At 43.5% G+C, this 24,069-nt stretch overlaps 2 protein-coding genes across 3 annotated transcripts; one reads left to right on the top strand and one right to left on the bottom strand.

Moving 5' to 3' along the window:
• Positions 1-11,040: 11,040 nt before the first annotated feature.
• Positions 11,041-13,387, top strand: hdac12 (histone deacetylase 12). The gene is made up of 8 exons (XM_070970931.1): positions 11,041-11,266; positions 11,360-11,503; positions 11,730-11,889; positions 11,977-12,167; positions 12,267-12,417; positions 12,574-12,690; positions 12,761-12,903; positions 13,008-13,387. Exons 1-8 carry the CDS (start codon positions 11,165-11,167, stop codon positions 13,029-13,031), a joined length of 1,032 nt encoding a protein of 343 aa, XP_070827032.1. The 5' UTR covers positions 11,041-11,164; the 3' UTR covers positions 13,032-13,387.
• Positions 13,388-13,465: 78 nt separating this feature from the next.
• On the bottom strand, positions 13,466-20,127 carry trmt9b (tRNA methyltransferase 9B). Of its 2 annotated transcripts, none has more exons than XM_070970929.1 (4): positions 19,835-20,127; positions 16,245-16,444; positions 15,907-16,080; positions 13,466-15,505 (listed from the first exon to the last, which is right to left on the bottom strand). In XM_070970929.1, exons 2-4 carry the CDS (start codon positions 16,399-16,401, stop codon positions 14,553-14,555), a joined length of 1,284 nt encoding a protein of 427 aa, XP_070827030.1. In that variant the 5' UTR covers positions 16,402-16,444; positions 19,835-20,127; the 3' UTR covers positions 13,466-14,552. The 2 variants fall into 2 exon arrangements, with proteins under 2 accessions (XP_070827030.1, XP_070827031.1); XM_070970930.1 differs by lacking the exon at positions 19,835-20,127 and adding an exon at positions 18,683-18,939.
• Positions 20,128-24,069: the final 3,942 nt, after the last annotated feature.

The following is a 24,069-nucleotide window of genomic DNA, read 5'->3' as shown; positions in this document are numbered from 1 at the left end:
TGAGACAATGCCTGCTTCAGGAAGCTGAGCTGAGGCCAGCTGGCTCGGGTCCAGGTGCGCTTCACCAGGAATGACTGACACTTGTTCAGGCTCCTGTAAGCACACAGCTTCCAAGAATTCAGTGTTGTTTTGATTGACAAAAACAAAACTCTTCTTCAGCTTGTGCATGCCGTCAGCTGGCTCCAACAGCGAGCTTTGGGTTTCAGGGAGACAGTCATCCCCTCTGTGATCTGCTGAGCCGTCAGAACTCTCTGAAGTCAACTCCTGTGTTGAGAAGGCTAATTTTTGTAATCCTGAAGCTGTCCAAGATTGATGTTCCTCCCTCTCCATTATTCCTTTATTCTACAGTTTCTCATAATTCAGAACATAAATCCACAGGTATTTGTGCTTGATGTATCGGATGGCCATTTTTTATCCAAGATGCTCAGTCAAACCACAGAGCAGACCACCTGAAAAAGCAGAAGTGAAAACACATGAATGGCACGTAACACATCTGACAAGCACAGAAGGATATTTCCAAAGGCAGGTACAACAAGCTGGACTACACGCACTTCTGGGAGTGTCTCTGTTCTGTGATGATCAAAGTCTCAGTATACAACCCAAAGCTTTTAAATGCAGCTCTGAACAACTCTGACTACGTGCCATCCAGCAAGACGTTCGCTGTGAAATTCAACATCTGGCTCAGGCTGGGCTGTTCAAGTCTGGATCTGTTTCACACACGATCGTAGTGACATCACTGCACAGAGGAATCCGGCTGCTCTTCCCCAGTCAGTGATTTACTACACACTACACCATTCATCAGGGCAGAAGATGCCCCTGGTCGACCGTGGTTAACGTCCCGCTCACCCCGTCATTAAGCTCTTCTTTAAAACGCACCTTGGACAGGTTTGAGACATCTGAAGTACACACGGAAAAACAAACAATTGCATAATTATAGACTTTCCTCAGAAGACACTTTTTTTAAGATGGGATTACCAGGAAGCTTCCAAAAGAAACATAACCCGCACAAGACCTCAACATGGTTTTCCTCTCATGTTTTAACAGTAAAACATTTAAGTGGAAAGGAGAAAGGAGATTTTTCTACAAAACAATCAGTTAGTTCAGTGGATTTTCTAGATGCAGACCCTTTGCAGCTGCACAAAGTTAACTTATGTAAATTGTGCACACATGGGTCTCTGCTGTTTCTGTGAGAAAGCTGCAGTTGCCAGTGCCTTTACCGTGGCCTTGAGACACTTAACACACACCCACACACACACACACACACACACACACACACACACACACACACACACACACACACACACACACACACACACACACACACAGAAATATGCATCGTCGCTCTTTTGTTTTTTGGACACAAGCAGATAAAGCAACCCCAGACAAGGACAAAATCCAACTCTGAAAATACTTTTTATGAATCAGGCACAACGGTGGAAAAGTGGGAAATCCTGCGATTCCATCCAGCAACATTAAATACTAAGTCAATCAAATGCTGAATAGTGCCTCCTGAAAAACCTGTCCCTACATGGCGAATGTGAAGTGAGTGTACAGGAGATTAGGGTTCCTTCCAAGAAACCCCTCTTTAAAAAACACTATGCAAGGGGGTCTCATTATTCTCAAATGAATGCAGAGCAGATTTAAATAGAGGGAAGAAGTCATAGAGTGAAATGAACTGGGAGGGTTGACTGGCAAGGCAAGACCACAACTTATTTAGAAGTCAGCATTGGACAATTTTCAAGAAAAAGGTCCCGAACAAGTCCTCTCACGTAGAGACATCCTTGGCCTATATCATAAGTTTCTCAACTCAGCCTAGGAGGATTTGTGAGGAGGGAAATTGACTTGTCAAGCTGTTATTTGTTTCTCCATCATGAGCAGATGCCCGTCATCAGAGTTAGATTCAGAGCAAAACAGAAAACAAAAGACTCACCTGCTGCATGGAAAAAAGATCCTGTGTTGCCTAAACAGTGTCACTGAGATCATGGCAAAGCAGTGGCACTGAGCCGTGTTCCTGTAAGAGCAGCGAGGGTTGGACAGCCCCTCGCAGAGCCACACTTGTGTCCCCATAGGCTTATTCTGCTAAAAGGCAAGCTTGTCATCACAACTATCACCCCCTACTCCTCCTCCTTGTGTTTCCCTGGGGGGCTGCAGGAGTGTTCAGTTAGCAGCAGCTAAACCATTCAGAATATGCCTAAACGCAAGGAGAATGTGTACTTGTTGGGAGATGGAAAGAGGGAGGGAAGGGGGTGGGGGTGGCTTAAAAGAGGGAGGGAGGGAGAGGGGGTGCGGTGGAGGGAGCAGCATGGGTTGGCACTGGAAAAGAACAAGGTGAAATGGGTTTTTAGCCCTCACAAACAGGCTGTGAGGAATGGCTAACTTCGCTGGCTCGAGCTGTGCAGGAGCAAGATGTACCGCAGCCGTGACCTATGGCTTCAAAACACCGGGCTGAGGAATGCTTTCAAGTCAAAGGGGAGAGCTGCGAAGCGCCATGACTTACTGGAGCATATTGTACATTAGATTAGGACGATATCTCCATGAGAGGATTTGATGCTGATCTGAAACCAAAAGCGTGTTTCCTCAAGTTTGTATTTGACACTTGATGCAGAGAAACTGCCAGTTAGGTGTCTGTATAAGACAATTAGTGGTGTGGGACTCATTATAAATCATGATGTGACAGGATGCCTGATTGTATGTAAGGGCAAAGCACTCAAACTATTCATACTGTTGTTGATTCACATTTCACAAGCGTCTAAACAAGCAAAAATTTACTTCAACAACCAGGTAATATCAAAATAATCGAAGCCACACATTGTACTCTTCATACTCACATATTGCATTAATCTGTCAATATCTTTGCAGCAATTACATACTTTCTATTTCATGTTTAGTGCTCATTATTAATGAAATGTGGAGTGGAAGCTACAAGTGAATCCCGTTTGACTTGTGTGATAAATAAAAGCAAAACCCCAGTGCACAAAATTGAGCCAAGGCATTCCTGAGTAAACAGTAATCCTCCTGAGATTCAGAATGAGTTAAAAACGCATGTAGGGAGTGACCACATATAGGAATTGTGGGTGAAAGCGAGTGAAAGTGAGAGATGAGCATAGAGAGTAAACATGGAAGGGGCATGTCTGAGCGTTTGCTTGTTCACTGGCTGAGGACCTGTTGTTTATACTGCTCTTGGGCTCCCTGATAGGACGGGAGCGTTGCAGAAAGAATGCCTGAGCTCACACTCAGGGAGCGCTCCTTGACTTTATGCCATTCATTTGTTTATTTACCCATTCATTCAGTGTCCTGGCCAGGAGTGAGGAGGTGAACCCACGGCCACAAATCAACACTTGGACTCAGTTTGACCTCTGGCCGGTGGTGGTGGTGGTGATGGTGGTGGTGGGGGGGGGGGGGGTGGGGGGGGGGGGGGGGTTGAGCACTGACTGACTTCCCTCATTCATAAAATACTTTACAATTTGCAGGTGGCTGTCATTCTCTCTCAAAGGTTCCTCCTGTTTTCCTTTTTTTTGTTGTTTTTTACAGGTCTTCAGCCTCTGCCCTCTGTGGTGAATGGAGGCCTTGTCTCTCTTTAAACTGTACTGACTTATGTACTCAACAATGTCCAGAAATGAGAGTATTTTGCTGACTAAATATTTATATTCATATACATTCATATTTAAGTCATGAAAGACAAAAGTAGATATATTCTGTTCTACACCTGGGAATATGTAACAAGCTATGCTCGACACAGCAGCCATGAAACAGCACAAAATCCACTGTTTGAGCGGTGAGATAAGGTATGTGTGCAAACTTTGAATGTTTCCTGATCTTTTGCTCACAGTGAGTGACATTCCTGGTGTCCTTGTTGGGTATCTGTATTTGCATTGCCTCTACTGTCTGAACAGTTACACAGAAAGGTTACAGGAAGTACACAAGAGGTTTGGCTTTTTCCAACTAACCAGAAAAGTAAAGTGGCAAAACTCAATCAGAGTCATTCCTGAAAACAACTCTCCTTCAGTCTGGATGTCTGGGTTGTGTGCACATTGATACAGACCAGGCGTGGCAGACAATGTGCTGTGGTCTCGCTTACCCTGTCTGAGTTTGCATATGTGTGCAGGTGCATGCGAACGAGAGAAAAAGAGCAGGAGAGAGACATAAAGAGCGAAACAGGGACAGGAAGAAAATGCATCTGCTCACTCCGTCGACGTACAGTATGAAACATTTAGGAAACACCAACTTGATTAACAGCCGCCTTTTCTCTGTCTGGTCTATCAGAGCTGTGGAGGTGAACAGTCCAAGGCCAGTGGGAGTGAGAACAGCTGGGCTCAAACACAGCTGGATGTTCTCACAAGCTAACCTGGGAGGCCCTGTCTGCCCGTGGCTGAAGTGGAAATAAGAAGAAAAAAACAGCCTTGTTTGTAGCGCTGCGAGAAAAACACTGACTTTGCCTCCGCGGGGGACGATAAGCAGAATCAGCACCTGGAGCAGGAGGGAAGAAATAAAAGAGAGCAAAGTCTCTGTGTATTTAACATGGTTTGCACTGGCCAAACACCAGCCACTGTCTCTGTGATTGCTAAAATCGCTGCAGCTGTGACTTTTAAAGATTTGCTTGAGACAACTTGGCCACTAACAAGGATAAGAGTCTACAACCATGCAAGTGGCTCTGTGAGGCTGAACTTGGACAGAGGGCGCAGCAGTGCTTTGAGATGAATGCTAATGTCAGCATGCTAACAGGCTCACAATGACAATCATGTTCACCATCTAGCATGTTAGCGCGCTAGTTTTCTGTCTGCTGTGTTTATATAATATCTGTTGAATGTCTGTCTGCCTGGGAAGAAGGATCCAAGGGGGATCTTTTGATTGAGGGTGTAAGGAAAGAGGCTGTTGTATGTTGAAGCATATTTGTGATTTGTAATTTTGAGGCATACATATAAAACTGACTTGACATGACATCCACTATAAAGTATGTTCAGATTTAAATTGCGTTACCCTAAAAAGTCCTAGAATAACATGTTGGGTCCCTCATGCCCATTTAGCTTGCGTTTTCTTCATTCTAGTGGTTGAAATGAAAACTCACACCTCGTCAGTATCAAAGCTAAATGTACCTTTTAACTACATGTAAAGCTGTGCTGAATTAAAGGAAACAAGACAAGACTTCCTGCTGCAGATCACCGCTATGACAGCTATGTCAGACAGCACTGGGGGGACGTGGACTGGCTGCCAAAGCAAACTGCCAGAGATGGCAGGCATACCAAGGGCCGGATGCAAATCCTGAGCAGGCAGAGCAGCTCAGTGCCAAACCCTCCAGAAAGAAGCAAATGCGAGTGTAAGAGGATATTACTGTTTGTTTTTTTACTGATTTACAGAGCAGTAAGAATGATGGTTTCCCAGTCTGTTCACCAGCCACTTCAGCTGGAAGAGTGAAAGAGACTGACACTGACAGAGTTCAAGACCCATTCACTAAAGAACTGTAACACCCGAGGGTACGAAATACATCAATGAAATATTAATCTCAAACCACACTAGAAATGTACTCTTTTTAAAGTAAGACTTGAACATATTAGACACATTTGTTTTTCTTAGCGTCATGGATGAAAGGTTTATCTTTTAGTCTCAAACCTGACTGTGTTAAATTGACTTTTGAAGACATTATGCTTCAATAATATTTACTCCAAGTAATTAATATAAAAATATATTATTTGAACATCCAGTATAATTTAACAGCCAGCCAATATATCTATTTTTTAAGTGTAATAAAGTATAGGTGAGCGATTCAATAGCTCTCGGATAAATGTGTAAATCACAGCGTTCACGGGGCACAGAGGTGCCAAAATATTTCATTCTTGAGCATTAAGTTACCTGAAACTTTCTTTTTCACTCAAAGCAGTTAATGTACATGCAGCCTTGTTTGTGAGCAAGTCTTAGTGTCTGAGGAAAAACACATTCTGCACTGTCATTTCACTTGCTGTCTCCTCTCTCCCTCTTCCCCTTATCAGCGGTATCAACACGGCTGTCAAGACGGGGCAGACGTTCTGAAGTACCTGTGGTCTCCTCATGGCATAGCGAGATGAAAGTGGGCGGGAATGGAGCCAGCCGTGTTGATGAAACATGTGACTGTTTGGTCGCAGGTTTGCCTGCCAGCAGTGCAGCATGTTACTGCTGCACAGAGCAGGAGCGAGTCTGTCAAGACAGCAGAGACTGACGGGGTTGAACCACATCTACAGTATGAAGAACGATCACATTTCACCTGCTCTGATAACAGTCACATCACGCTGCGTTTACATCTACAGACAGCATGTGTAGACGCAAAAAAATCTATTGGAGTGTTTTTTTATGCTGTTGCACGCCGCACTTATGTAACATGAGTCATATCCAGCTGTGGAAGACAGACGAGTACAACACTAAAGGTAAACAGCATTAGAAAACATTCCAGCAATGCCACAGTCTGACTCAATATCTCTGCAGCTTTTCGACTCCCCTACGGATTCCCAGCATACCACAGATCACGGGCAGATGTTCTGCATTATCACTTCTCTCTGCAGTCTCGCTTGTCTTTATCCCAAGAGCCGATCAAATCACCACAGGGTTGTTGTGCATGCAAAGATAATGTCCCTCTGTTCCCACCGCATCAGAGGCTGTTAGGGTTTAAATTCAGTTTTTGTCACAAACAAACATTCATTTAATGCTTGAAACATTTTTTTCATGTAACCAAATGTAGAACTTCTTTAGGGTATGGGTGTGATCTCACACTTTGGTCTGGCATATAAACACAGTGAGCATATTTTCCCTCATCATAAGTAGTGGTTAATAATTAGAAAAATAGAATGAATAATTAAGCAGTCCCCTGCACATCATCCTGTTTTTCAGAGCAGCTGCTAGATAAAAAAAACAAAACAAAAACAAAAACGAAAAAACAACTTAGGCTGATAAAACAAGCAACTTGAGGAAAAAAGGTGAAGAAATGAGACAATCTGTCAGATGAGAAAAGTATGTTTTCACTCAGCGAGTGACGACACCCATGACGAAGCCGAGATTTCACCTCCGAACAATTACGAGCACATTAGTGTGAAAACTTTCCTGGAAAATGTCTAATTTGGGTATTTGTATGTAATGAAAGTTACATGTGCAAAAGCAGTGACTAAATCATTAGCGTTGACGTGCTATAGTCTTGAAAATGCTGGTTTACTACTTTATTTCAAACACTAATTAAGTGGTTTTCTTCCATTATCCATTTATTCAGACAGAATTCTCTCAAACTTGAGCTGAAATGCTGATTAAAAACTAAACTTTATAACTTCTAAACTTCTAAACTACAGTGGTACATTTGTTATATTGTGAGGAAATATCTGATTGGCTTCATTGACTCACACCTTAAACCAAGACTTTGTTAGATGCGAGCTACAGTGAAATCACTGGAAGTAAACATGGACTAAAATGATGGCAAATTAAACTGCTGCCCAGTGATTTCACAGCGCCAGCATGCGTGTGATTATAGGAGGACAGGGATGCATGAGAGGTGAATCAGCTCTGCCTTTCATGTGACCGGGGGGATTGCCTTGGAGGGATGAGGCGGCGGGCCGTCACCATCGCACAAAGAGAGCAGCTACAAATTAATTCACTCCAACAACAACCCCTGTCCACACCTGCTGCAACACGCTCTGCCAGCACTCGCAATCAACCAGCGAATTCCTTCCGCTCTGAGTTGTCGAGGTGGAGGTGAAAGACGGGGGGTTGTGATTGTGATGTTGTGTAATTGACAGGTATGTTTGGATCCAGTATCTGATGCAAACATCGCACCGCCCACTCCCCTGCTGGGGTCGGACAACAAACACGTCTGCCTCCAGGAACGTGAAAATACATGCCAAGATGACAGGGCTATTCAGAAATGATGGGGTTATTCATTTGGTTAAACACACATTGCGTGCAGCAAATCATTGATCCCATCCATGTGTGAACAAGACAATATGCATAGTCCAAGTGCTTTCAGCCAAGTCTGTGTGGCTTCTTTGGTTGAAAAAACTTAAGCACTCTCTTCACAGCAAGGAAACAACTTGGTAAACCCTGAAATAATATGCCTGCAATTTATGAAAACACAATGCTGAGAGTAAGAAAAACTGGATGCAGACTGAAGTTGGCCTGCTATTTTTTTGGCCGATGAGAGAAGACAAAATGAGATGAAGGCTGTGCAGTTGTCGGCTTCTCCTTCTGTCTCTGCCAGCAATGAGAGGCAGAGCTGCAGGCCTGACAACAGCTGCCCTGAAGCAGCCTGCTGCTCGCTCACAGCTGACTGTCAGCTGTGCTTTCTATCAGCGCAAAATATTAAAGAAGCATGCCAGCGTGTTTGCAGGTTTGAACTCTAACTTCAAATCATGTATACTTTACACTTTGTTGACCAAATGGGTTGTATTATTTCCATCACGTCTGCATCACTGCATGGTTAGTTTACACGTGGACTGGTTAGAAGGGTCTGCAGTAGAGCTGAAACAATGAGTTGATTAATCCATCAGGCAATCATTGGAAAATAACTCAGCTATTTCGATAAGTGTGAATATTTACTGATTTTATGCAGATAGATGGTGATGGCTGTTTAACAGTTCATAGATGAAATTGATCAGTTTAGCAAAAACATAGATTCACCTTGAAAAATTGAATATTTGTTAGTTGGACCATATATCGGACCTCACAACAATGGAAGTCTGACAATGAAGAATGCAGATTTGACGTCCTTTGTGGCAGATTATACAACTCAGACATGTTTTGAGAGCCTGCTGATAGATTTCCACACTGCGTGGAAATGAATGGAACCCAGTGGATGCCCGCAAGAGCAGAAATATACATTTCTATTAAGCAGAATGGTGACTTGCAAAATGATTACCTGTCACATAAATTCAAAATGATTTGTAGTAAATGAGCGGTGTGGTCGTTTAAAAAGGCTAGATTGAAATTAAGAGAAACACCTTCGCTGGGGCAGAAAATCTATATGTTAATGAATTAATATAACCTTTATCTGCTGCACAAAGCAGACAGTCTTTCTCTCAGGATATTGCAAAGTCTTTGGAAAGAGAGTCCCTTCTCCTCTTTCCTTTCTCCCTATTTGAAACGCCTGTTAACAAGGCTGAACTCAGTAATTGATTTTACCTCTCTAATCTCCTCTCTCTATTATGAGGAGATCTCTCCTCTGCACCTGGGGCCAGGGCTCTGTCTTTTTTCTTATCTGGCGAGAGTACACTAGCCCCTCCCAGTGGGGGCTGTACTAATCCCCATCCACCAGGCTCTTCATGCACACGCACGCACACATGCACGCACACACACACAAACACACACACACAGTCTCATGGGAGAAGCCCACAGCCGACAGTATGCCAGACAGTGCCTTGAGCAGCCTGCTAGCAATGTAAAACAGAGACAGATGCAGAAGCAGAACCAGACACAAAAGCAGCAAATCAAAGGCCGTTTTAGTACAGTGATAAGGAAACTATGGTGTTCTCCGGCCAAAGAAACATGATTTTCATCTATGAAAAGCACCAGCATGTGAAAATGCAAACGCTTTAAATAACAGACATTGTGAAATGCATTATTCAATTATTTGCACCACATGACTTACCCTCCCAGAGTCCTCTGTCACCTTAAACTGTAACACATGGGAGTGAAGACAGCAAACCTTTCAGGCTCTGAGTCTGACACAATTTCAGTGTGACACCATAAATTATCCTCTGCCACTGTGATTAACCACCTTGGCCACAGTGTGCTTTGGCTTGACAGGAGGGTGGCTGACTGTGAGGGCTGCAGAGAGGACAAAGGACGAGAGGGTAAAAATGGCCACAGACAAACATCGAAGAGCAAATCTGGCAAAAGCAGAGAAAAGCAACTGAAAATACACCAGAAAGGATGAGTCATTTGTCACAGGTTGAAAGTCAAGAACTTTACATTTAAAAGGAGCTTTGATCATCTGATGAATCGAGGGTAAAAGACCTGAAAGAGTGCCGAATGAAAAGAGCCTCATGAATCATAAATTCAGCTCATTTACATGAGGTCTCCACTCATGTCGACTTTTGTTCTCTCAGAGAGAAATCAGTTTGAATGCAGAAAAACTGTCTTCAGATACGATATGATAGGCTAGGATGGACTCTAAGTCAAACTGGCCACCATTTTTTAATGTTAATATCAACAAAGGATCACAATTTAATGTTTTGCCCACTCAAAAAATATCAACTATATTCTGAAATATCTTAAATTAGACTCCAATTTATTGTTTAGCATCGAATCGATGCAGAGTACTTTACATATGTATAGTGGTATTATATAGAATAGGTTGATATGAATACACTAAGATATACACAGTTTGAACTGCATTAACATTATAAAACAAATGACAAACATTATATGCTGAATAAGCAGCTGGAGGTATGATACCGTGTATACACACTATAGGTCAGATATATACAGTAATATGAATACACTACAGGTCAGATGCAAAACTTCTTTCTACATATTGATAGATTTCATTTGATTGCATACGTTGTTTGCCTATATTAAGTTGTGATGGAAAAAGCACTCAGATCTTTTACTTAAGTAAAATACAACAGTGTAGAAATACTCAAGTTATACTCATTATGCAGAATGGCCCAGAATAATAAATAGACTATGATATTACTAGATTATAATTACTGCTGCATTACTGCGTTAATCATTTTCATGATGCAGGTGGTAAAAGTAATTTCAATCACTTACATACATCATAATTTATTAGTCGATTTATGTTTTTTGTTAATAATTTGAATCTGCAAAGTCATTTAATGTCAGATATATATAGTGGAGTAAAAAGTACAATATTGGCTAAAAAATACAATTCTACTTGAGTAAAAATACTCAAAGAGACATCTGACGCATTTATAGGGAGATGAAAGCACAACTGATGAAGCTTTTTGACAATCATCACGCTGCATATCTGCAGTACTCGGTCAAAACCGGTAGGTGGTGGTATTGAGTCGTGTAACCTTCACACGCTGTTATTCTCCCTCCATGGCAGCAGGTGGCAGTGTGAGAGAGGACAAACTCAGCCGCACATCCGTCAACAAGCAGGACACCTTCAGCATGCTTATGAAGCCGTTTCATAACATCCAACAGCTCAACACTCTTCTAAACGAGCCATTTAGCCTTAAAACCAGCCAGAGAAATGACCTGCATCAAACAAATCCTCTCCAAAAGACCGCGCGTTAAAGACGGACGGCTGCTCGCGGCAGCTTTCACCTCCTGCAGGTGTTTCCATGCGGAACAGGTGAGAACTTTTCATGAAGTGGATTTTACTGAACAGGACAAACTGGTGTATTTATTACCACTGACCTCACGGTGAACTCTTCTCACCTCGCAGGTGAGACATGAAGCCGGCGGACTTCCGATAGTTCATCACAGCCGGTATGTGTGCGAGCTCCCAGCCAATCACAGGTTCCCAATGGGGAAGTTCCCCCGGGTTCTCTACTCTTTAATCAAGGATCAGGTCATCACAGAGAAACAGGTGAGCGACCTATTCATGTTTCATGTCATTCGGCTGCAAAAATACACTGCTTTCATCACAACTGACAAAATTTTGTTATTTGGTTATGGACTGTTGTTAGGGCAAAACATTTAAAGATGCTACCATGAGTGGTGTCATTTAATTGCAATAGCAATTAATCAATGAGAAAGATGGAATCCAGTGTCTCACATTTTCCTGTTAACGTGAATTCCCTTCTTCGCAGTAGGTGTGGGTCCCTGAAATTGCCTCTAAAGAGTTGCTGAGCTGCGTGCACACGGAGGAATACTTGAACAACTTCATAAATGGGAAAGTAAATGAGCAGGAACAAAGGAGGACAGGTTTCCCCTGGAGTGAAGGCATAGTGAGACGCTGCCGATACGAAACAGGTGAGAAGGACGTCTGAAGCCTTTAACAGCTGAATGGCGTGGAAAGATGACGCCACATTGTCTGCTCGCCCTCTCTCTGGTTGACAGGTGGGACGCTGCTTGCTGCTGAAGTGGCCCTGCAGAGGGGCATGGCCTGCAGCACGGCGGGAGGAACCCACCACGCTTTCCCAAGCTACGGCTCAGGCTTTTGTCTCCTCAATGACTTGGCCGTTGCAGCCAAGCACCTGATCTCCTCGCCCAAAAGGAAGGTTCTGATCGTGGATCTAGACGTGCATCAGGTGGCGTTAGCTGCTTTTAATGTTGTGTTTTATGTCGGTGTGTCATAAATGCAGCATGTGAATGTCATGAGCAAAACTTCCCTTGTTTGCGTTCAACAGGGTGACGGCACCGCTTTCATTTTTAAAGAAGAGCCGCGTGTGTTTACGTTCTCAGTGCACTGTGGGAAAAACTTCCCCCTCCGGAAACAACAGAGTGACCTGGATGTCAGCGTGGAGGACGGGCTGGAAGACAAGGACTACCTGTCCACAGGCACGTTTTGTGTTGCAGTCACTAGGTCTCAGTCTGATTTAGTTTTCTTTTTGCTGGTTTCAGAAGAAGCTAAAGCTCAGTGAAAATCACAATGTAAAACTGTTGCAATCAGTCGAATGTTTCCATGAACTGAACAACCTGCCCGATGATCCACAGTGGAGGCCCACCTCCCCTGGCTGCTGGAGACTTTTCGCCCAGACCTGGTTCTGTATGACGCGGGTGTCGACCCTCATTGGGAGGACGAACTCGGGAGGCTCCGTCTGACTGACCGAGGTGAGTGATGACTCTGACACACAAGTTTCTCCACTGAGACCGTTTACCAATGACTGTGGGCGTCTCCCAGGGCTGTACCAGAGAGATCTGTACGTGATGAAGACCGTGGTGAGCCGAGGTGTTCCTGTCGCTGCTGTTATCGGAGGAGGATACTCGAGAGACATTGACAAACTGGCCCTCAGACACTCCATCGTCCACAGAGCGGCCACGCAGGTACAGGACTCATACACGATGTTGGATGAGCCTTTTCGATCCAGAAGCATTTACTTAAACAGTGAAAATGAATAGATATTGAATTCATATCCTTCATATTTCAGGTTTGGAGGGACTGTGGAGTGTAAAACCTTAACGCTGTAAAACAAGAGGACCCTAACTTCATCTTTAAGAGCTAATAAATCTGGTAATGCTCAATAAATCAGTGCAGAAGCAAAAGTTATTACTGTGTAATCTGCTGGACAGATTACATAATAATAACTCCTGTTTCTGAAGTGTGAACATTTTTTTGTATGTTGGACTGGAGATTTGCAGCTGACAACATGCTGTATGTGAATATAATCATCCAGCCAATGTATGAAGTAAGCACTAGTCAGGATTTCTAAGACGTTCAACTTGCTGTTTACCTCATCAAGATACTGTATCGGTGCTACTATAATCACAACTGTTTGTGTAATTATTAAATATTGTTACTGGACAATACAATTTGTCGACATCACTGATTGAAAATCTGCCAAATAATCCCACGTGTCATACGGGACAGTGAACGCAACACAACACATCATGAACAAAATATTTAATAAGGAAAAACAAAATTCAAACATATTTCCATCAGACCACGTAAGACATTAAGGTACCATGTCACTTCAGAACAAAAACAGTTGATCCACGCACGTACTGCACTGATCGGGATGTGTACCGTCCTTGGCACAATGGGTACAGATAACCAGCATGTTTCAAGTTTTACCTATTTTTATGTCATTCACTGACTTCAAGCAGCGACATACTTACGGTACAGTGCAATGTTTATTCACAGTTTGAGGCAGCTGATCTGCTGAGACGCACTAGCGGCGTAGTTCAGCTTGTTACGTCAACATGAGACAGTAAACAACTACGAAAAACATCAAGCACACACACACTCACACTGGCAACATGTTCACAAATGCTTTGGAAGATAATTCTGCACAACTCAGAGCTGCTTTAATGGTAGTGTTATGACGGATGACACGAGCGGGCTCCAGAAAGAAGTCCAGATACAGATACTCGCTCCAAGAGTTAAAGAACGTGCACACAAAGAAGAATTTTCCACTGTGATCAGTGCATTAAAACATTTAAGAACAGATGGAAGAGTATAATGTAGTCTCACAAACCCCTCTTTGGTTAATATTAAAAGTCCAAAGAGAGAAACAGTGCATTTCTTCACGTGGCCTTTGCAGAAATGCTCTTTTAAAAGAGTTCAAATTGTTAGCAGCACTGCAGCTCGCCGAGGTTTGGTGATAAAAACAAAAGGGCACTAAAAGAGAGCACACACTGGATGTCTGGATACTACTTGTTGGTTTCATGTACTGAAATAGAATAAATACTTTAAAAACATGGTATAATCTACAGTGATAGCCACTGTTGACCGTCATCCTCTGTGCATCCTCCCCTGCTGCTGCAAACCAATACAGTGATACCATCTAAAATAACATTTAATGCTCCATGTGGACAGGTCTGTCACACAGCTGCAGCAGCTGAGTGGTTTAGTGTATCTTCAGCGATGGCTAAATCTCTATAGTTCTACACTTTTCACTTACAAGAGTGTAATAATCATCAGTGCTAAAACTTGAGGCAGAGTCGATGCGAAATAAGAGCAAACGAGTTAAAAATCAGATCTTCCATAGCTGAACTTTCTCCGCCACCACGCACCAGTTGGCATGATCAAAGTAAGTGTGTTTGACATGAAGCTCTTCAACATGACTCTCTATCAGCTCTGCCAGTTCTCCCTCCCTGAAGACGTGATAGTACCTCAGGCAGGAGCCCTCCACCTGGCCCTCGCTCCCCTGAGGACTCCTTGTGCTTTCCTGCTGCGGCCCTCCTTCGCTCTCATCTCCGGACTGCTTCAGGTGCTCCTTCTGGAAAGGTACCAGATCCGGCAGGGCCAGAGAGCCGCACTCCTGGGCTAACGATACTGAGACGTTCTGGTTCTCTTTGACGTTGTTGTTGGTGGTGGTGTTGCTGTCGCCTCCAGGATCATTTTGTCCCTTGTGTAGGTCTGTGACCGAGTCAAAGACATCTTCCTCTGATCCGATCACAGACGGCGGGGAGAAGAAGCTGGAGACCTGCTTGATGAGGCCCCGTCCTCTCCCACGCTGGCTGGCCTTGTTCCCCTCGTTCTCCCCGGTGGGTGAAGATAAAGTGCTCAGGTCTCTGGAGGACGACCGGGAGATGGCTAAGCTTCCAAAGTCGAACACGGAATCCAGAGACCTGGAGAAGAACCATAGTCTCTGGGTCCTCTGCTGTGGCGTAGCACAGGTCAGATCTTCTTCGTCTGCCACGGAGGATGTGCTTCGAACCTTCCTGTGCTTGTCACTGTCGTCTATGACTTCGCTGACGCTCTGAGCTGTGACCCTCTGTCTGGGCTTGGCATGCTCCCTGTTGAAGCCGGAGGGCGAATGAAGGTTGGGGTTCCAGGGAACAAAGATGTCCTGTTTCTCAAACTTGCGCCGTTTCTGCTCCATGGCCCAAACGTAGATCATGATGCGCCCACCCACTCGCAGCGTGCGAGCCATCTCCTTTATTGCTCGAATACGACGCTCTTTGGTGGACAAATGATGGATGACTGTGACAAAAACAATAATTTGTCAGAACCAAGTAGGATGATGAGTGGGCATTTATTTCATTAAGATGTGTCACATTCAGTGCTTGCAGTCAACAAAACACATTATGTGCTGTACCCTGCATATGGTGCACAACATTAATTAATAGTGTGGGTGGCTGCTGTCGTCTTCGGTCCTAATTACACTCTTTTGTTGGAGGAGACAAATGAATTATTTCACACTGTTGGCTAGGCAACACAAGCCTGTGGCAAACTGATGTTTGTCATTGTTATGAGTTCATTTGATCTGAGGCAAACGGCAGCTGCAGCGCTTGAGCTTCATGCATATAAGGGGAGTGATTTGTTACTGAGTGGGAGGAATCAGCATCCAAACCGGCCTTTATCTGTGTGCATTTGTCCATTACCTGCAATGGAGAGCACAGCGTCGAAGCAGCCGTCCCTGTAAGGCAAATGCAAGCTGTCACACATCTGGACCTCGTGTCCTTGGCTCCAGGCGAAGTCCACCAGGGGGCGACAAACATCGCATCCCAGCTTGAACACCTCCTTGTTGATGTGGAGATACTTGCCATTGCCACAACCTGCCAAGGTCAAGAAAGTCAACTACAACACCTGTGACTGATCAGGAAAGATAAAAAGTCTGATTAGACTGAAAAAACATTAAAAAAAGTTATCCAAAAAAAAAACCCAAAACAGCGCGTTAGTGATCAAATGTCAAGTATTTGCCGTTGGAGGTGACACCCACCAATGTCAGCAACGATGCTCCCGGGCTGCAGGTCCAGCAGGAACTGTCGTACCTTCGGCCAGGCTTTGTAGCGGCTGTCGTTGAAATATGGAGCAATCTTGTCATAGACGCTGTGCACGTGGTCTCTCTCGAGCTGACTGGCAGCCTCCTCCATCATGTCCGTCCAGGCTGCCTCAAGCAGCGGCCTCACAGTATCATGTCTGCAGGGACAAACAAATGATAAATGGATCAAACAGTTACCCTTTTGCAGTAGGAGAATAAAAAATAACATCGTGGACCCCTGAAGGGAACAGCGCAGTGGTGTTCCTCTCTACATGCTTGTTAAGGTCCAACAAGGTCAGCTGGGAGCCTTAATCAGCAGACACACTCGAACATCTGTCAGGCAGCGTGGTAATTTAACACCAAACCCTCCTTGCTTTGTACTTGAAGAACCAGCTGCGCTCACGAGCCTGCCGCCTCGCATCCACCCCGCAGTCCTCCAGAAGGACAGAGTGATGATAGGCACTTAAAGTCATCAGCTTTAATTTGTCATCAATCGTCTGCAACTGTGAAAAAACCAGAGCCGGGAACAAAAATGAACTGAGGAGGTAACGGCGGGGAAGCAGTCGCCATCTCACTCAGCGCTCAGCAGGTCCTTTTCCACAGCAGCCGTGTCAAATTGTGGGTTTTTTTTCAGTAACACAGAGGCAAAAGGTCAGCACATTAATCATTATTGTTGCAACAAGATGTAAAACGAACGACATCATCGTGTTTGAGTGAAAAGCTCCTTTGCAAAAGCCCTTCATGGTCTCTGCAGGCAGACACCCGGCGGCTGCTGGGTTTTACACACCGTGCTATAACATCTGATTGAGTGTCAAGATTTCAGCCTGAGCTCATGTTCTGTGAATCTCTTTCTCCTGAGATGACCCTCACAGATTCTGAGTAGGACTTTTAATATCCCTGGAAATATAAGGCTAATCTGTACACACAGGATTGTCAGTCTGATCCCATTATTATCCATCATCTGACTGCAGTGCATGACTGAACATCACTTAGCTGTGTTACAGCTTCAGTTAAGGTTGTTACTGCAGGCGTCAAAGGTTGGTACATGATTGTGGCTCCTTGTAGACCTTTCACTGTTTTTTTAATGACAATGAGAGGTGCGTTACAGAATTTCAGAACTGACTGCAAATTTTGGGATTATGTAATCGGGATGTTTGTGTTATGTCTGGTTTTCACAGCTCCCACTGCAGTCAGCTCTGTTTATTAGGATGCGGCCCACAGCTCCTGCAGTGCTGCTGCGGCTCCCTCAAGCACTTTATGTACAAAGAGTTTTTCAGCGTTATCATGCAGGGTGACATTGTTATTTTAGTCAAAGAGAGATCTGAATATGCACGGCTCTCATTGGACCTCTGCGCTTAGCTTTCATGACATATTCGCATGTGGTTGAATTAATTTAATGCAATGCAAGCCCACACACAGGCACAATTCTCATCGCATGTTGAGCCCGAGGAGATTTTAAAAGCAGGTTTTTGCAAAGCTTACGATGGGGGACATTCATCGCATGCTTTCCTGCAGCACAGCATGAGCGGAAATACTGTAGGAAAATTCTGTTTTAAATGTGATAATACCAAAAAAAGGATGCTTTCTAACAACTGCATAAAGCCAGCAGAGAAGTCTGTCTTCTTCATCTGCATTCAACATCTGATGTTAAGCAACAAATCACCATTAAATCAGTGCACAATTCAATCCGCTGAAATCGCTGACAGGGATGCGGCCAGAGCTGCAGCACACGTCAACTTTTCTCCCCATCTCGAGCAAAGCGACAGGGATTTTCCTGCCGTGTGATGATTGGATCATTTGCTCTTCTGGATCACGAGTGATGGATGAAAGCTGCCAGTGCCGACTCGCACCAGCATCCATCACATATCACTGCTTTCATGCAGCTGCTGTAAATATAACACGATTTAGTCAAATCTACCCACAGATGCTCGAGAAAAGTTCAACTCCGGCTGCACTGCGTTACATTTAATCACAGTCCACTTAATCCACTGAGTGAAAATGAAGGTTTTAGTGTTCTATTAGATCACACTGAATCTGGAAATTTACCAGTTAGACTGTCCCTCCACTTTTAGAGACGCTCAACATTCACATCTACCTTTAAGTACATCTGCCTGTAATGAAATTCACAATAACGAATCTAAAAGAGAGCAATGCAATGAACCATGTGCACCACAGAGTGCACTTTGCTGATGAGGTAAACCAGATGGGAAGCTATCAGACATTTCTCCTCCACCTCTCTAAAAAGACATTAGGCTGATATGTCCTTGAATGTAATACTGTCTGGTGCCTATTGCGTGCACACTGAACATTAACCACAGGAAATTAGTAATAAACGCCAACCTGTGCTACATCAAATGCAAGTACTGCCCTCTATAAACTGATTGTCACAGCCGTACCCTCACTGTGCATCGCCAGGCTGGTCTGTGTACTCCTCTGCTGGTAAACACATTGTGTGCAGCATCCCGTCTTCCTTCACTCAGACCTATTTCTGGACCACCATCATCTGCATCATCCCAGCCAAGTGGAAGGAAAACATCCCTTATGTAACATTGTAATTTGGCCTCCTTCAGTATTCTCTGGGCTCAATTTCGCCTGAGTTTCCCCCCCTCTGCTCACTAAACAGTCCCCGGCTGACATTATGTAACCGGCAGCTGGGGAGGCTGGGAGCACTGCCTCTGACTGACAATGGGAACTAAAATTAAATCAGTGGACAGAGGGGACGTCTGGCATGCAGATTTGTCTGAGGTGTAGGACATTCACTGGATAAAGACAAAATCATCCATAAATTATGATCTTTGTGCTTGAATTTAGCTGGTTAATCTCCAAGTAAGTTCTACAACAACATGCATTGCTCACAATCTGAGCATCTTACCTTTAAACTTTAGAAAAAGGTACAATCCTGAATCTGACTTTCTGACTTTTACGTGGACCCCGCTGATAACCGAGCCCTCAGGTTAGACCTCAGCGGTGCTTCGATGACATTAGTGGTGTTATTATGAACACACAGGGCTGCCACTAACCGCTGGATGAACACAAAGGGAACCACAGAGAACAGGTTTCCCCATCCAGTAAACCAGCAGTTAATGAGTCAGCATCAACATGTGGTGAGGGGTGGTGTGCTGAACTTAGGCTCCCCTCACTGCTGCATGCATGCATTGTTGTCACACTGCAATCTATAGTCTGTAGCATGTGTTTTAAATAGATTAAAATAATGTATTCAAAGGCTATAGATATGGAGCACAATCAAGATGCAACTCTTTTTTTATGTACATTGGATGTGCTTTACGTTTTCCAAGGCACAGACACATTTATTTAAATTTAATAATGGATATTGGTGTGCAGACTTACCCTGCATAAGGGCAACTACTCTGTGTCCCATTAAAGTTTTTTTAATGTATTAATCAAAATGTAAATTTATAAAAAAAAATCCCAAGGTCATATTTAATATACTTAAGCAACCAGAATAAAATGTGCACACCTGCGATAACAGCCCTGATCGCGTTAACTGCTCGTCCTCTCCCGCATGAGATCCACGAACTGCCACTTACCGTGGGGCTACAACGTGTGGACCGCCGCGCAATTATCCGCCTCAGGTCGCTGGAGGTAAACTTCCCCTCTCCGCACATGCGATTGATCTACATGATCGACCTGCCATGCCGATCGGAGGCACGCGCTCGACGCAGCGGCACCGGGCACGTTATCAACGACATCGCGAGGACGGATTCGTGAGCCGAAGGAAACACCTGCCGTGTCCGCGGCCGCCACCAGCGTCCTGCCCGCGGGACGGTATCACACCAATACCATGTTGCGCCCTACACCTGTCAAGGTAGCCAGGGAGTACAGCGAGACTTCCGATGAGATGTTTCAAAATTAGAGCCTGAGCGGCGAAAGCGTAAAAGACCGTACGAACCCAAATATTTTAAGCAAACTTTATTATAGCTCTTTAACACGAAAGGTATAATTCTTGGATAGGGTAAAATTAAATCAATCACAAGCAAAGTCCTGTGATTTCCTGGATGAGGTGGTTTCTCTATTAAAAAGACACACTTTCATTTCAGATATAATAGGCAGTTATAATGACTGGAAACATGTCCAGCATTTACTTCATATATATACATTTGTATGCTGTGCTGATTAAATGCTCTTATTTTGAAAAATAAATGACTTTGTGTCCTGTTTTATTGTGAATAACTTGACTCCGCTGATTGGTCGCCGGTGAGTTAAAAAAAAAAAAGAAAAGAAAAGAAAAAAAAGATGACACGCTGTTCTATTGCAGAACACGATTGTCATTGGCTGTCGGCCTCACGTGACAACCACAGTAAACAACGTGAAGTGTGTAACAACCCCTCCTGGTCCTTAAAGAGGAGTTTTACAGGGAACATTTAAAAAACGGCTAGTGCTTATGCTTTCAGTTGAAAAAACAAAAACAATCATTATTCACACGCCTGCGTTTTAGCCTCCATCTCTTGTAAGGCTAAATGGCTTTTAACCTTTATTAAATCCCTGTGTGCAACCAAGGGCTGCACCAAGAGGAAACAGAATAAAATCATCTAATCAGGTGATTTTTAAGGCTGACAACAAACTAATGGATATAAATTTACAGAACAGCCTGCATGATGGCAAGTAGACTTACTCTGTTCATGTCAGATATGACCCATGTTTATGAAAAACAAAATAACCTAATGCATTGTTTAAAGCCCTTCAGGAACCATTTCCCCTCTTTAGCAGCAGTCATAAAGGATATAATGAGCGAGTCACTTCACAGTTTCCTGTTTCTGCTCCTGAACAGCCATTTGCAAAGACATATAAATGAAAGGAAAGGTTATGATGAGGCAACAACTGCATACACAGTTCAAATGAAACAAACCGAGGAGAGCTTTGAGTTCTACAACATTAAGCTTTGCTTGGTGGGGTGTTAATTAGCACACATTAGCCTGTCGTACCTAGTTCATGTTGTCCTCTGATTGCCTCGCATGTGGGTGTCAGCTCTGATTTCATCTGCCCTTTCTGTCTCGGGGACGGTTTAATGGCAGTGACTTAATTGTGGCTCATCACTGCCATTCAGGGAGCACAAAACGCTGATGACATCTCCCTCACATCATCATCATCATCATCATCATCATCATCACCTTTCAAAGCACACATGCTCTTTTTCTGCTGCTGTCTGCCTCACATTACAATTACACACCTTCCCACCTGGGAAGCACGCTGTACAAACACAGTGTTACACCGCTGGCCAGTGAACAGGATGAGATGTTGAAAACACGTGTCCCCTCAAGGTGAAGTTTAGAGGGTGATAAACAACAGGAACCTTGCAATTCCCCACCTCCACATTGCTACCAGTTTCTGTTCCATTGCTCTGTTTAATCAGTTCAATCATGAATTCAGATAGAAGTCAGGCTCCATCCTTCATAAAGTTTGTGTTTCAAGGACTCTTACTAGCCCCGGTCTGGAGATTGGTATTTTTATACTGATGGAAATGTTCTGCAGAGGCAGAAGTATTCTCACAGGTTGAGGAAAATCGGAAAAACTAGAGAGTCTGTGGAAACTAAAGCAGTAAATCCATGAGAAAGAATGTATGAGCCTATAGCAGAAACATATCATTTTGTTGATTTAAGCTTTTTACAGCAGATTGGTCAATGTCTTTTCTCTGTTGAGAGCGTGTAGGAAAGCTTTGCCGTAGCTTGAAAAAATGGTACAAATCTAGTGAGTATACGGAGTGCAGAAATAAAACTTAGCTTAACTAAACCCACATTACAGGAAGGTACAATTTTAATCATCATAATCATAGTTGAAACCCTAATCAGATAAAAGCATATTGGAGGAACTGGAGCTAAAACTCAATGTACAGTGTAAAGACAGGAGGAACATTTACATTTTTCTTATAATTGGAAGATCATTTCTAAGAATACTTAAAGGGGGTCACTGGCTGAAAGCTTGCCTCAGATCTCAGCAACTATACCCGCAGACTGTAAATCACAAGCGAAGCCCTCTGGTTTCCTATGTGAGGTGTGAGGAATGAGAACTGGCCATCTGTTTCAGGAGCTCTGTGTTAACTACGAGCGTTTCTGTGGAAGTGAGACGTTTATTTCCTCGAGCAGTTTAATTCACCCTGTCAGAGCGTTCAGTGCTGCACAGACCGTGATGTACAGATCCCACCTTCATCAAGGTTTTTCTGGACTTCAAAGGTCAAAGCTTTCACTTTATAGAAGGTAGCTAACACGTTGCTTCTTGCTGAGAATATGAGGGTGTTATTAATTTGATTTGCAAAGAGATTATTTCATTCTACATTAAATTTTTGGGACCATCAAAGCCTCTTGGATGTCTTTGAAGGGCACAGTTTTATGCAGAAGCAAATATAAACCACATCATCTCCAAAATGTGTCACTGTCAAAGAAGAATGGGACTGGATAGTTAGAGGAAGATCGTCTATAAATTGTTGAAGGTAAATTTGCAGTCGACATATTTCCCCCATCTGTGAGCAGCTGTGCTTTAGAAAAAAGATTATGTTCAACAATTCAAACTGCTAACTAAAATGGGAACCCATTTGAAAGCTTATACAAGGTCATCGTTATCTCAGGGAGACTCGGCTAAACATCTTAGCCTTTTTATCTGCTAAACGTCAGGGATGTGGGATCACTTCTACGTCCTGTTGATCAAGATCTGAGCAGCTTTTTATTTCTTGTATTAAAAATTAATTTGGAAACATTCATGAAATAGATGCCAAGCTTCTTTCATGTGTTATTTCCTTTTTTTTTTTTTTTTTTCATCAAGCCCACATCTCTTTTTAATGTGCCATTGATACTCTTTTGCGATTAGGTGCTTTAAAACCCTTTAAACAAGTCATTTACATGAATTAATCAGTTACATAGAATTCCTTCATGACATTTTATGAAAGACTAATTTGATGAGGAATCATGATGATTTCATATTTCTGAGGAGCATGGAGCCCAAAGTCAGAAAAATAACAGGTTATCATTATTATTATTGTTGTTGTAGCTAAAGTGAAAATGCCTCTTTCTTTGTTTCAGTTTTGTATTTCCTTTCTTGTTCGTGTTGCAGTTTAGGTTACTGTAATCCCAAATCATGCATGTCCTTTTGTTTGAACATTGTTGAGGCTCTAACACATTTTCCTAAATGAACTATCCAGCTTGGCACGTCTTAAATACACTGCAGAAAAGACTGTGACTCATATTATTTACTTAACTGCTAAGCGCTGACTTGCATATCAATGATCAAGGCCAGTGCCGTGTTAATAAACCTCCAGAGAAAAGGCAGGAAGCTGCAGACAACAGTACAATCCAGTCAACAGGCAACCTTGAAACTCCAAGAGGCAGCAAATAATTTACTGTTTTTATTCATGCTCGCACTGACTGAAGATGACCAAACATTAACAGCACTTTCACTGTCATCATAATGAAAACCCTCGGCTGGCAGAGGAATCGCTCCTCAGCAAATCACAGCTTCTGGGTTGGTGTAACACTTTCAAAACCAATTGGACAAAGGCAGAGTGAAAAATGCACGGCTGTCAAGATGAGAGCGCAGCTGAGAGCTGGGTGATGTTTGGGGGGGGGGGGGGGGGGGGGCAAATGAATGGAAATGTCATACAATACAAAACAGTGTAACAACAGGAAGCATCACTTTCACTGGTGGGAGCAGCAGTAGTCTGAAACACTGCTGTGGAATGAGGTAATGTGGCCACGGGAGTCTTAAAAATCACAATAAGTCACTAAATTCACTTCACCAAATCGACTGCAGTTGGCTGCTTACTGATGTAAAACCC

The sequence above is a fragment of the Chaetodon trifascialis genome, chromosome 9, assembly GCF_039877785.1.
Source record: "Chaetodon trifascialis isolate fChaTrf1 chromosome 9, fChaTrf1.hap1, whole genome shotgun sequence".
NCBI lineage: Eukaryota > Metazoa > Chordata > Actinopteri > Chaetodontiformes > Chaetodontidae > Chaetodon > Chaetodon trifascialis.
The sequence above is the reverse complement of the archived record's forward strand: the minus strand, read 5'-3'. Positions and strand labels throughout refer to the sequence as shown.

What these genes read in the sequence shown, in the direction of transcription:
- hdac12 (XM_070970931.1), top strand. Translation starts at nt 11,165, where the DNA reads ATGACCTGCATCAAACAAATCCTCTCCAAAAGACCGCGCGTTAAAGAC. An exon ending in ACGCTGCCGATACGAAACAG is followed by an intron (nt 11,890 to 11,976) that starts GTGAGAAGGACG and finishes TCTGGTTGACAG; the next exon opens with GTGGGACGCTGCTTGCTGCT. An exon ending in TCCACAGAGCGGCCACGCAG is followed by an intron (nt 12,904 to 13,007) that starts GTACAGGACTCA and finishes TTCATATTTCAG; the next exon opens with GTTTGGAGGGACTGTGGAGT.
- trmt9b (XM_070970929.1), bottom strand. Translation starts at nt 16,401, where the DNA reads ATGATGGAGGAGGCTGCCAGTCAGCTCGAGAGAGACCACGTGCACAGC. An exon ending in GAGCATCGTTGCTGACATTG is followed by an intron (nt 16,081 to 16,244) that starts GTGGGTGTCACC and finishes TGACCTTGGCAG; the next exon opens with GTTGTGGCAATGGCAAGTAT. An exon ending in CGCTGTGCTCTCCATTGCAG is followed by an intron (nt 15,506 to 15,906) that starts GTAATGGACAAA and finishes TTTTTGTCACAG; the next exon opens with TCATCCATCATTTGTCCACC.